We start from the raw sequence: 13,936 nt of genomic DNA, 5'->3' as shown, positions 1-13,936 counted from the left end.
GATGTTTAGTTGTTGTTGTTTTTTTGTCATATTAATTCAAATTCGCAATAAGCTACACTGCATGATGAACTTCTGTATAAGTGGATTTTCTTATGGGCGTATTTTCATTTAGGCTGAGTCTCGGGTCAAAGTCTGACAAGAAAACGGTACTGTCTCTTTAAGAAACCCGGAAACGGTTCCTTTCCGTGTGTCCACGAGTCACGGGTCCCAAACAGACAGCTGAGCCCCCTCCTGGCCATGATATCCCACCCTGTGATTCGGGCTTTTCGCAGCAGTGTGAGGTGCCTGCCACACCGGACTCTCTCTCAGTGGGCTCTGCACGTCAGCGGTCTGCGCTGCTGCTACTCGAGCACAACTCGTGCCGGCGTCACGGGCATGGAGGAGATCCTGACCAGGGTGGTTGCACCTTTACCCACATACGAGACGAGAGACAAGTCCCCTCCTCCCCCCGAGTCGAACAGTTTGGAGTTCATGCACTTCTACAGCAGCCTGGTCAAAGAAGAGAAGCTGAGTGTGTTGACGAAGCTTTCTCAGGAGTTTGGAGTCGACCATCAGAGCGTCTCCGAGCTCGCGCTGAAGCTCCTGGACACCCAGCGGCGGGACGTGGCCACCATTTTGCAAGTTGAAGACAGGATTCGCTACAGTTTGACACCCCGCTACAAACAACTGCTGAACCACATAAGCAGGGTGGAGGGGGGAGTGAAGTTTCTGGTGGATCTCAGAGCTGATATACTTGAAATAATCTCCTCCAAAGCTAGCGAGAGCGCGCACATCAGGGTAAAAAACGTTTGTTTACCTTTTTTTACGGGTGCTCGCATGAGTCAAACAGTGCAATTTCGCGTAAATGCATTTTGGGCCGTTGCATGATCACACAACCCAGATTAAAACAATTTCTGGACATTGTATTGCAACAGTATGCATCTGAGGGAGTCTAACACACTGCACCCTTTGCTTTGCCCCCCTCTCACATGGTTCATATTGCATCACAGCTTGAATGGCTGATACCTTTGCCCCAGTTACACCCCCCTCTCTCACTATGACACGTTATTAGGCTCTCTCCTCATAATTGAAGCACTAGTTTGTCACATTTCAACTCCAGGCTTATTTTATTTTCTCTTGGAGGTCAAATGAACAGAAGCGTCTTTCACAGCTTCTCTCCCTTGTTGCAGAAAGCTCTCATGTTTAAAGGCTGTGCTGTTACTCTGTCTGCTCATGAGGAGGGGAGAAAGAGCAGAATGTAAATCAGACATGTAATGCAAAGTTCAAAGTCAAACTAAAAGAAAAGTAAGAATTGTTAAAAAGTTTCCATCACGTGTGTACGCCGTGTGCTTGGTCTTTCTCCTGACTAATGGAACAGTTCTGGCAGCTTCCTTTTCTGGAAATGTACTCCTTCCAGTTTCTCTTGTACCTCTTAGTCTAGTAATTCATGTTCAGTCAAATAAATGACAACGTTCAGCTCTGCAGTGTAGGAGTTTCAATGCTCACCTTGAAACCCATGTGCAGATATTTTCAGCGAACACGCTTACTGTTAAATTAATTCCATGCACTTAGTTTGTTCGAGGACAAATTTCCTTCACAGAGACGTCCCTTAAAAACCAAATAAAAATTTAAAAAGTACCCCTTGTGGCGTCGGAGCCTGCTTCCAGTTCAGCAAAATAGAGACAATAGGAATTCTGTCCAAGAATGGAAGCCCTCAGCAGACATCCCTCCTTTCTATGTAACTCCCTTTCCCAATCATCATGAGTCATTTCCTGTCCTTTTCTCCAGCTCTCTGCTTATTTATGTTGTTAACTCGACGTAGCAATGCTGCTGCTTTCCCTTTGATAACAGACTCATTTCTCAAGATCTTTAAAAAAGGACGGAAACCACCTGCTTTGTTATCCCAAGATAATGAGATGCATGAGTAGAGAACTCCAAGAAAACAAATGAAGACAGAGCAGAAAAAAATCCTGTAGGATAAACAATGGGACGAAATAACACGGTGTCCTAACGGCACGTGAGCGCAGGACGTCGCACAGTTCACACGCTCACACACTGCGTCCTTCACATATTTAATTCTCTGCCCAGTGAGCAAACACTCGAAAGAGAACAAAGACCGACGTCATTTACAGTTTACGCAGCGTCTGAGTTGTACAACAGCTCACCATGAAGAGATCACTTCCATATCTCCATGCTTTGATTTGTAATATTCAAATTGGATAACACACATTTATTGTTAAAGTGGCCAGTTTATTTTACCCAAACACACTGGATGAAGTGGACATTTGTTTTTGTTAGATCACAAAATCAATAAAACCCTTTAAGGAGCCATAAACAGCTGCACTGAACTTTTACTTCGATTGATTTTTCATTTAGGTCTGTGATGCACATGTATCATAACACACCCTGTTTTTAGATACTCTTATTATTGCCCGGTGTCAAAATGGTTTTGAATTTTCCCTCGCACTATTAAAAAACTGTTGAGGGCTATCGCTTAACTTGATCCCAAAAAAAAGACTTTACTGCATCGCCCCCAGAGGATTTCTAACCTCCTCTCTCCACCTCCAGATCTATTTTATTCCTGCTGAGAAGTGCTTCAGAGGAATTTAATCCCAATAACCAGGGCCCACTGAGACCCTTTGTGGCTTTGAAAGGTCTGAGCTACCAACAGAGTTGTCAATGCTCTGACTGCTGACCGCCTTCGTCTTGTGGGTTCATATCTTTTCTTGTTGTTATTGCCAGAATTGATTGTGCTGAAAATGAGGAAAGGTCACAAAAATACGAAGCTTTAACTTCCTGCGTTTGTGCAAAGCCGGGGGAGGGGAGCGCTACCCGCAATCAAACCATGTACACAATTAACTTCATGAGGAAACTCAGAGAGAGAGAGATATTTTTCTATAATAAGTGAAGTGATGAAAGTTGGTTTCTTCAATTATTGTGGCTCTTGCAGGAAGCATCCCTTTGAATTCTCCGCTGGATTCGGCTCTCTCGGTTGCGTAATTGATTTTTGATGCTCCTCACTCCTTCTACCTCGAGGCCCTTTTCCTTCCTACTTGCCCGGCCACAAACAGAGCAGGTGAATTATGTAAAGAAATAATTTTAGTTGAGCTGTCTGGGATTTCACAGAGTGAGCACGAGGCTATTTTCCCCCACACATGGACTGCCAGGCTGATAAATGGCACGCAGCCCACTGGAGAAGAGGTTTTGGCACTCTATGAGTTTGACCTCTGAACACTTTGGCAGCGTGTGGTCAGCGGATAGATGGAGTGTTCTTTCCAGGCACTGCAGTCTGCATTGGTTTGTATAATGGTGTTATAACAGCTCAAGGTAGCAGATCAGCGCACTGTGCTGGCGCCTCGCTGGATTGATACGGCTCCAGAGTCGACAAGTTTTGCTTATTTCCTTTCTGATAGAGTGCAGGATTTTATTCTTTATCCAAGCCTCCTCCTCTCGGCCTCTCCTGACCTCATTTTTCAAATACATGGCCCCCCCTCCATTTCAAAAGGTTTCATCCTCAGCGAGGTCAATAGAAAACACATCTCAGCTTGGTCTTCCTTTTGTGTGGCTGAGCATTCTCTCGCACAGGCAGCTGCTTCACACTCTGGTGCTGCTGCGTTTTCCACAGAAATGCCCGCGTGGGATTATCAGCCATCGCTCCGGCAGCTTGTATGGTTTAAGGAAGTTTGGCCAAACTTTTTTTTTTTTTTTTTTCTTTTCTCTGCAGAGTAACTTTTGATTTGCTTGTCGGTTGGTATATTATCCTCGTGTTACACCTCTCACCCATAAAGCTGCATAATGGAGGCCCTATCACGTGTGTGGGGGGGTTTGATAGTCTTCAGTGGCTTTTACACCCAGACTGTCCCTTATGACTGACAAGCTGGTAATAAAGTAAGCCTATAGTGAAGTCATCCGATGGAAGAGCCAATATAAGCTGTGTTTATGTTTGTCTGCCTCTGTGTGCATGCACCGTGTGCGTTTGTTTGTGTATTTGCAAGAGATTTGCTTTAAATGAAGTCTGACCTTTGCAGGAGGACAGGCCTGCTTTGAAATGGCAAGTTGTTTATTGAGGTGCGTCCTCCACGCCCATCGCAAGCTCCAACGAATCACTTCTCATAATGTGAAAACATTCAAACAGCATTCAGACACCCAGGGGAGCGCGCAGCCTTCGCACCGTGTGCCAGACGCCGGTGTGGAGTCGTTGATTGCCTACAAAGAAACTTAAGCAGCTCTGCTGTCACTCAATAAGTCTGAGCCTCTGAGTTCTCTCAATAAAAGGCTCCACAAGGTCGTCCGTTGTCTATCCAGTATTCAACAGTTTCTAAAGAATCCTTTTTGTTATTCGTCACAAGATATCAAAGATTAATACAACCTTTTATAGCTATAATTAAAATATCTCTCTCTCTCTTGACCTTCTTTTTCTTTTTCATTCAAGTTGATTTAAATTATTTATACATTGTGGCCAACACTTTTTACGTCCGACCTTTATTTCCCCCACAATACCAGCCCTGAGCTGCCCTCGACAAGGGGAAGAACATACTAGAAGGATATTTGAGAGCTGTAACCGCTCCACAAATGGCGGTCAGTGTTCTCAGAGAAGGACTTAAGACACATGATACCTTCTTTAAGACAGATTAAAGACTGGAGCACACAAATCACTTCAGGCAAATGTGAAGGTGCAAAGGCAAAATGTTTCTACTCACTGAGTTTCTTCAGATTGAAGGAAACAACATGTTGAATAAGCAGCCTGATGTGGATGTTAATTCTCAGCCTTCTCTGTGTAAGGACCTGAATGGCACCCTGAAGAGTTTGCTGTCTGAGTGGTTTTCTGTGGGTCTGCTCCGCCTGGAGAGAATCACCTGGCAGTCCCCGTGTGAGATCCTGCAGAAGATCAGCCAGTAAGGACGCTCCTGCTTTTTATTTGACAAACGAAAGATCCATCCCATCATGAAAATGTTTGTGTAACTCTTTCCCTGCCTTCATCAGAGACTGTGGAAGATGAATATAATCACAGCAGACATGTCCAGCTCTGGATTTCTCTACCTGCCTCAAGGTCACTGAGTTTGACGAAGGAGTGATCCTCTTCATTTTTATTTTGTCTTTCCAAAAACAAACAAAAATAAAAAACCTTAATCTCAGCGACAAACATTAATCAGCTTAAAGCAATAATATGTCTCCCACAGATCGTCCGTTTACTATCAATTTCCACATATTCTTTTAGGCTGGTCACTGGTCACCACTGTTCACTACGCCGCGGTTCACTACGCCGCGGTTCACTACGCCGCGGTTCACTACGCCGAGGTTCACTACGCCGCGGTTCACTACGCCGCTGTTCACTACGCCGATGTTCACTACGCCGATGTTCACTACGCCGATGTTCACTACGCTGATGTTCACTACGCTGATGTTCACTACGCTGATGTTCACTACGCTGATGTTCACTACGCCGCTGTTCACTACGCTGATGTTCACTACGCCGATGTTCACTACGCCGCTGTTCACTACGCTGATGTTCACTACGCCGCTGTTCACTACGCCGCTGTTCACTACGCCGATGTTCACTACGCCGATGTTCACTACGCCGATGTTCACTACGCCGCGGTTCACTACGCCGCTGTTCACTACGCTGCGGTTCACTACGCTGATGTTCACTACGCCGCTGTTCACTACGCCGCGGTTCACTACGCCGCTGTTCACTACGCTGCGGTTCACTACGCTGATGTTCACTACGCCGATGTTCACTACGCCGCGGTTCACTACGCCGCTGTTCACTACGCCGCTGTTCACTACGCTGCGGTTCACTACGCTGATGTTCACTACGCCGCGGTTCACTACGCCGCTGTTCACTACGCCGCTGTTCACTACGCTGCGGTTCACTACGCTGATGTTCACTACGCCGATGTTCACTACGCCGCGGTTCACTACGCCGCTGTTCACTACGCCGCTGTTCACTTCCTCTATAGTCAATGATACAGTTTCCACAGCACGTGCCAGTAGTGCGACTCCACTCTGCTCCCTTCCAAATGCGCTGTAAGTCACTTTGGATGATCAATGTTACATCAAAACAAACAGAATAAACAACAACGTGACATGTTGTCTTTATTACTGTGATCACGTCGTTCTCCTGTGATGTGTGGACAGCACGCTTCAGAAGCAGAGCCCGTGAGGTGCATGGAGAATATGGAAACTGGCAGTTCGAGTGAACATTTTGGGTTTGTCCAAATTATGTGAAAGTCTGTGTAAAGAACAATCAGATATCGTTCTCTGGACACTCTGAAGACAAAGGAGTTGTAACTATGAGAAAGTACTGAGAGCTGAGAGTTTGACTGAACGATGGATTTAAAATTCCCTTTTTCCGTGGTGGAGCCAAATGTGGGGCTGGATGATACTATGGTTATTATAATCCCGCCCCTCCTTAAATTCTTCAACAACATAAAAGCAATGTATTCTTTAGCATCTTTGCTTCTCTCGCTTAATGCAAGTTGCTACAAGATGCAGCGTTTCAGTCTGCGGCTGTGTCAGCCAACTTTTCCTTCGTTCTGCAAGCTGTGAGAGACACACCCACCGCATCCCTGAGCAGACTGCATCTTTTTTCACGATTTAAAACTTGATGTTATGTTCTGAGTAGGGGTGTGATAGTATTCATGTCCGTCTTTGTCACGGTTCATGCTGTCATTCACTGAGTATGAATAGTAAATTGTAGTGATCTCTGATGAGTCCACATGTCCTTATTATTATCCATCCAGCAAACGTTCGTCTGCTTTTCTTCTGTTTTCATTGTTTCTCGTTGATGTCAGCCTTTGACTTATAGTACCATCAGCCTTATTCAGGAGCGACCAGACTGTGAAACAGAAGGCTAACTACCTGCCCTCTTCCAGCTACGAGGCCGTGCACCCTGTGAGGAACTGGACCGACCTGAAGCGCAGAGTGGGGCCTTACCGCCGCTGTTATGCCTTCACCCACGCGGCCATGCCAGGGGAGCCGCTGGTCGTTCTACACGTGGCGCTCACAGAAGACATATCTGATAACATTCAGGTGAGAAGCACTGGCTGCAGGCTTTTGTTATGCTTCGTCCCTCTTAACTACACCTGTGTGGATAGTTGAACTCCCAGGAGTTTCTGTTTTGTTCCTCCTCTTGGCTGACAAATGGATTGTGAGAAAAACAATACAGAGACCTTTAAACTGTGAAGCCCTCTGGGAGCAACCTTTACTGTGTTGACCTTCTTTATTGTTTACAGAGAGGAAAAGGTGCTTTTGACAACACTGAAATTTGGAAATATTTCTTGTGAAATAGAGCAACATTTCCACAGCTCTGAAATAGATGTTAGACACTCGTGCAGTAGCAGCTCTGTTTCTTTTTCTTTTTTAAGTGGACAATAATGCTTCTTTTTTCCTCTTAAGAGTATCGTCCGTGAGTTCGCCACGCTTGACTCCGAGGAGGATGTGAACAAGATAAATGCTGCAATCTTCTACTCCATCTCGTCCACGCAGGCCGGCCTACAAGGGGTGGAGCTGGGAAACTACCTCATCAAGAGGGTGGTGCGGGAACTACAGGTGAGAGGTGGTGAGATGCAGAATAAACACTTTACATTACATACAGTAAAACAAAAAGTAATTCATCAATATTAAGAGTAAAGGTTGGAGCAACCTCAAGTGTTTATACAGATAGATATGCTCCACATCTAAGTTCTCTTAAATACTGCCTCCTCGCTCCTCGGCCAAACAGGAAGTACACAAAAGACCTTTAAAACCCCCTTCATCCACATCCGTTAGAAGTTGATTCTAATCTGCTTTATCCACTGAACCTGTTAGCATAGCTTCCTAGCAAGATGGGGGATGTTGAGTTTCCATTCGGGCAGTTAGGTCCCGCCCACTTATCTGTGATAGGTCTGTAGCTTCAGCGGTTGAAAACATGACGAACTAGCAATGCAGTTTCACCCATGCTAAACAAAACGAGCAAAATGACAATGTTTGCGTTATTGGAGGCTCCTTTTCAGAAAAGGAAAACAGCTCGTGTCTCAGAGGAAAATCAGGGTGGGATGAACGAACATTCAAAAATACGACCAGGTTTGTAATGATACGAAGCTTAATGCATATGGGAGAGGTATCCCTTCAGTGAGCATACTAAAGCTCTTCTAACTAAAACAAGTAGACAGAATTTAAAAAAAGCAGCCTGGAGATTTGAAGAGCGATGAGCGAGGATACACGAGAGCAGACTTTCAGGAAGTCTTTTAACCAACAGACACACCACCTATTAAAATACCCATCACTCACTGGGCATGTGTAAACCCCCCCCCCCCCCCCCCCCCCCCCCCCAAAAAAAAAAAAAATGCATAATGGATCTATGAATTCCAGCTGTAGAAATTCTGCAGTACAACTTTGTTAGCATATTTTAATGAGGTTCACAGGTGAAGTTTTATGTCCTATAGAACACAATCCACTATAGAAAACATTTTTTTACATGAGTTATTTTCTTTATACATGAATAATCGACCAGCGGCGCCCCCTATGGATGGCCAACCCTCCTAATATTTGCCCATGCTGCCTATGCAGGCCAGCCCTGGCTGCTGGATGCAAAAACAAGAACAGGCCAAAAGAACCAAATAAGATCCGCTCACCTGAGTCTTTCAAGTCTGAGGAAAAGCATGCTGGCTTGAAATGTCAATAAATCCTCCCCGGTGGGATGATGTTGTTTGCATTTTCAAACCTGTTTCTTTTTTTCTCACGTCAGTCATAGCACTGATTTTTGGTAGATACAAAAAATATTAATTCCAGCTCACGGCTGTTCAGATAAGAATATTTCCAAACATATCAATGATTTTTCTGATGAATTATTGTAGAGGAATAAAGTAATAGTATTGCTGTTTACAGAACATTTGAGCCCTTTGGATTTCCTTCATGAACTTATGATGTGGTTCAAATTCTGCTTTCAAGTTACCTCATTTAATAAATATATTTTCACTTTATTTAATATGTGCATTGAAATAGATGACCGACTCAAATCATGTTGACCCTTTAGAAGATCGCGGTTCAGCTGAGGTAAATTCAGTACAATAACTATTAAGCACCTTATCAGTGAAGACTTCATGAAGCGCCGTCTCCTTCTAACCAGATAACACGGCCTTATCATGACTTACTGTATGACACATGCACAGATACAGCTGCGACCTCCTGCAGAGCTCCTCCATGGTGTGTCGCAGTTCAAAGTCTTGTTTGTCTCCTCCCCTGAAGCAGCACGCATCACTCTGTGCGACTCGCATGCTGGATTCAATGAAAGCCTGCGGTCGCCTCCAGGTGAGGCCCAGCTGGCACAGCGGCGTTTCCAGCGGGGAATGTGTTCAGGGTTTTTTTTTTTGTTTTTTTGTTTGATTGCTTCCCAAAAGTTCTCATTTTTATTTAAGTGCCAGCGCTGAATCATAAATCACCCACTTGTTTTTGCACTTGCTGCTTGCATGCACACATAAACAGAGCAGCAGCCACTAGACAGGCAGTAATGAAATCTCATCCATCCCTCTCAATAAGCGCAGAAGAGCCCTCCATGTCGGGCCACTCCAGGAAGCACTTGTTAAATGATTGGAACATTGAATAGAAAATCAAAAGCACTTTACACAACAGATGGGGAAAAAGCTCTTTGTAGTGGATCCTAAAATCAGATTTCAGCGCCCTAAGATGCCTCCACTCTACTTATTCATACAACAGAACTGTTTTGAATGCCACACACTTTTCATGTATTGGCATTTTTATTAATGTCAACATGCAGTTCAGTGAAGCGGGTATTGTTTAGCATTCTGAGCTTTCATATTAAAAAAAAAAGTGGATTACACTGTGGCGTAGGAGACTTACAGAAGGGAATAATGTCTTCATCTCGACATCCTTCTCTCTTTCTTCTATACGCTCGGAGGAAGCGCTACTTCATCAGCTCTGTAAGAAATCAGGGAAGAATAAAGAGACAACTGCACCAAAGAGGAAGAGGTGGAAACATGTTCACTTTTCTACACATTCAACCTTTTCATGGATTTGGGGCCATTGGGTGTATTTAAAGGACCAGTATGTAAGATATTTACAGAATTAGATCATATAATAAACTTTGCTATATGTTCAGACATCAAGGAAACGTGCTATGTAGAATACTGGCTTCTCTGAAAGCAACGCAGCAGCCTGTATGTTGTTTTGACCACAGAAGTAGGCGGCCCCCCACACGGCCGTTTTGCCCCTCGGTTTTCCAGGCAAACAGCAAACCAGCAGGCGTCGCAGCGACGACGAGGGCAACCGAAATGCTTAGCTTCGCTTCTGAAAGCACAGATAAGATGGTGGTTCAAGAGCACATGAGCAATTCAGAGCTGCATTTTACCAAGTGGCAAGTATTTTGTGAATAAAATGAAGTTCCTCGAGTGTCCACTTGAGGCAGGCTCCAAAAGCAAATCCCTCCCAAGCTTCAACCTCTGGTGTTAAAACATGAAGCCCGTGCCCATGTGCAAACTGCTGCACGCTGTGTGGGGTGATATTGTTTATGACTCATCCGTTTTTTTTCATGAAGGATAACATGATTCACTGTGAGGTGCATCACTGACCAGACTGACAGGTGGGTGCGTGGTAACAGTTGATCAAGAAGGCTCTCAGCCTGTCGTTAGGTTGACTGAAAGTTAAGGTAAAACAACATTCCCAGCATGGAGGCCGCCATCGTTGGGACCTCAAAGTTAGGGTCCCATATTAAAAAGTACATGAACACGTTTACAGCCTTTTTTTTTTTGTCTAAACCCAATTTCAACTTTATTCATTTTTCATTTTTTGAAGCACGTTTAGGGACTGTTTGGAAATGTCTTCACCCTGAGCACAATTATCTTTTAAGAGCCTAATGGGATTTGAACCCCTGACCCCGGCACCATGAGGGCCTCAGAAAAGCCGGCCTCAGTGGTGCTGTGCAGCAGCCCAGACTGTCTGACAGGGCATTACTTCAGGTAAAGGTGAAGAGGAGCAGGCAGGCGGCCGCCGAGGGACCACTGTGATGATGGATAGATGATAGAGTGGAAAAAGAAAAGGTCACACTGGTGATTTAAGGTGAAGGGAGGAGGTCTTGCTTGTCTTTGTAGATTGGACCCTGGAGCTCAGTTCTGGCATGGCGCCATGTTTTTATTACAACCTTCTTCTTTTTTTTTCTTACTTGTTCACCCGTCCTGCCTCTGTCCTTAATTCAACCGTGTGTATTTAGTGTAGCTTTGTTGATGTAGGGAGCTTTAGAAGTTAAAAGAAGAGGCTGCGGTGATAAAGGCCAGACCTTGATGCAGTCTACAGCGAAGAAGAAACACTGAGCTTTAACTAGTGCTACATCTGAAGGCTCGAGGGAGGTCGAAATCAAAGCGGAGGGAAAGAAGAACATTGTTGTGGAGCTGACAGGCAGCACCGGGTCCCTACAGGAGCTGGCTGACACTTCCACTTTCATGAGGAGCCTTTCACCGGCCAGACGGCAGGGCAAGAAGCCGGGCGGAGATGGAAGCGGGGGATTTCAGTGAGAAGAGAGCGTTGGCAGAGAATGCATGAGATGGTGGGCGGGTGTTTTGCGAGTGTGTGTGGCTGGTGGAGGAGAAGCAAAGGAGAGGTTAGATTTTAAAGGCAGGAGTGCAAGCTAAGAGGGTTGGAGGGGAGGATCAACGGAGAGGAAGGGAGGGAGGGGAGGGAGGATCATCCGTCTCTATCAGTGATGCAGGATTGTGAAGCAGTGGAGTTTATTTGAACACTGTCACTGTCAGAGGTTTGTGTTTTAAATCTTCTGTTGAGAGTGATGCTGCCAAGCGGGTGCCCTTTGCATCATCTGTTTTCTTTACACCTTCCCAGTGTTTTCTCCTTCCTATCCTTCTTCAGTATTCTATTTTGGCTTTGTTGTATTCTGTCTCTCGTCAAGCCAGTTCGGGCTTTCTTTGATGCAAGGACTTTTCACGCTTACTTTCTTGTGGCAATCGCAACAAGGTTGTGCAAGACAAACGCACAAGACCACAATGATTCTGTAAATATCATGACCTCTCTGTCAGCTGATCAACGTTTGGCTCATTTTTTTGGCCTTTTTGCCTTCACTGGATAGAACGGCTAAAGAGAGGCAGAGGACATGCAGCAAAGGGCCGAGGCCGGCCTCAAACCAGAATGACCCAGCAGCTGCATCGAGGACTACACCCTCTGTAGATAAGGGACACAACATACCCTCTAGGCTATACGATTTTTTTATTCATAAAACAATCTTAACTTTCGCTGGTGTCAGGTTTTCCTTTATTTCAGATTTGACTTAAAAATGATCAAAAAATCCAATCAAATGCCAATCTACAGTGTTTGTTAATCGATACTGCTGTGCCATCATGTTGTTGTGACACAAGTCAATATTAATCATCCCTTTAGAGTTTCAATGGCACACTACACACAGGTGCAATGAAGAAGCATTAATAGTGCATATATAATTAAGCTGTTGATCTCTGCAGACCCTTAAACAGCTTCAGAATATTTAACAGTTTCTGCTTTGTGACATCCTGACTTGACAAGTAGTTTGTATAGTTACGAGTTCATCTCCTTTTTTCCTGATGTCTTTTAGAGTGAGTTCCCCCAAATGGGCCAGTTCTCCAGCCTGTCTCCGATCCCAGGCTTCTCCTCCTGGCTCCAGGGTCTGCTGAGCCAGTACAAGAAGGAGAGCCGGAGCTCTGACCTCCTCTCTGAGCAGGAGTGGAAGGAGGTGGAACAAGCCACCGACTCGGCCCCGGGAACACCTGCCATCGAGTCTCTCCGCAAGCTGATCGGCACCAGCGAGTGGATGCACTCTGAACGGTTGTCCCGCATCCTGGAGCCCGCCCTGATGCGTCTCTGCGCCTGGTACCTGTATGGGGAGAAGAGGCGGGGTTACGCTCTCAACCCTGTCGCCAACTTTCACCTACAAAACGGCGCCACAATGTGGAGACTCAACTGGCGTGCCGATACAAGTCCCAGGGGAATAGCGAACTCCTGCGGCATCATGGTTAACTATCGCTATTTCCTGAACGAGACCTCTAAAAACAGCGCCCTCTACCTGCAAAACAAAGTAATCACAACTTCAGAGCAGGTGCTGGGACTGGTGAGCCAGTTTCAGAAGAACAGCAAACTGTGAGAGCAGGATCCACACCTTAACTCACCTCCGTTCTGTTTGATTGCACTTGATTCATTTATTTAGAAACATAATTTGTGTAATTTATTTTGAAGGTGCATGTTTGGTTAAATGGGCAGAACAGCTTGGGGGGAGCTGAAGGACATCAGATGAGAATATTTTTTTAATTGAAATGAGAGCATTTATCACGAAGCATGTCTCCTCCCTCTTCCTGTATGCCGTGCCATGGTTAGGCTGTCTGCATCATTTGGCCTCTGTTTGAAGCCGTTTGATAATGTGTTAGTGCTCTGCAGGCTGAGAGACTGTGGCTAATGAAGCACGAGGCAGCTATCAGTGCTTTGCCATGTTCCTGGATAACAGTGTGTGTAATGGTGAAGCAGGAGCGATGAGGACGCGCAGCTACTGGAATAAAGGATGCCGAGATTCTTTCATTAGGACGAACAGACTCACTGCAAACATGTTGGACAATAGCAGAGAAACGGTTTTATCTTCGTGGGTTTATAAACACCTGCTGTTAAATTGTTAATTCTTTCTACAGCTCAATACACAAAGGCATGAAATCACCGACTGGAAATGTTATTTCATACTAAATACCTAAACACAAAACTGAAATTTTCTGCCATTTATTATGACAACCTATTTGAGAGTGGATGCTCCCTCACACACACACACACACACACACACACACACACACACACGCACACTCGACCCTCTCCAGAGAGCCATCGTTGATGTTCTAACTGTTCTGTACAGGTGCCAAGCAGGGCTCATATCAGCCCACGTCCCATTGTTGTGAAATAATATATCACAGCAAGTTGACTGTGAAATTACATTTTATCTCTC

General features: G+C 45.1%; 1 protein-coding gene across 1 annotated transcript; it reads left to right on the top strand.

The window, feature by feature from the left end:
* Positions 1–13,658, top strand: mlycd (malonyl-CoA decarboxylase). The gene is made up of 5 exons (XM_079345594.1): positions 1–777; positions 4,762–4,874; positions 6,855–7,011; positions 7,378–7,530; positions 12,551–13,658. The coding sequence occupies exons 1-5, from the start codon at positions 238–240 to the stop codon at positions 13,094–13,096; spliced, it is 1,509 nt and encodes a 502-aa protein (XP_079201720.1). The 5' UTR covers positions 1–237; the 3' UTR covers positions 13,097–13,658.
* The last annotated feature ends 278 nt before the right edge of the window (positions 13,659–13,936 follow it).

Source organism: Symphodus melops, assembly GCF_947650265.1.
Source record: "Symphodus melops genome assembly, chromosome: 6".
NCBI classification, from domain to species: Eukaryota; Metazoa; Chordata; class Actinopteri; order Labriformes; family Labridae; genus Symphodus; species Symphodus melops.
This window is presented reverse-complemented; position numbering and strand designations above follow the sequence as displayed.

What these genes read in the sequence shown, in the direction of transcription:
- mlycd (XM_079345594.1), top strand. Translation starts at nt 238, where the DNA reads ATGATATCCCACCCTGTGATTCGGGCTTTTCGCAGCAGTGTGAGGTGC. An exon ending in GCGAGAGCGCGCACATCAGG is followed by an intron (nt 778 to 4,761) that starts GTAAAAAACGTT and finishes TCTCTGTGTAAG; the next exon opens with GACCTGAATGGCACCCTGAA. An exon ending in GGGTGGTGCGGGAACTACAG is followed by an intron (nt 7,531 to 12,550) that starts GTGAGAGGTGGT and finishes GATGTCTTTTAG; the next exon opens with AGTGAGTTCCCCCAAATGGG.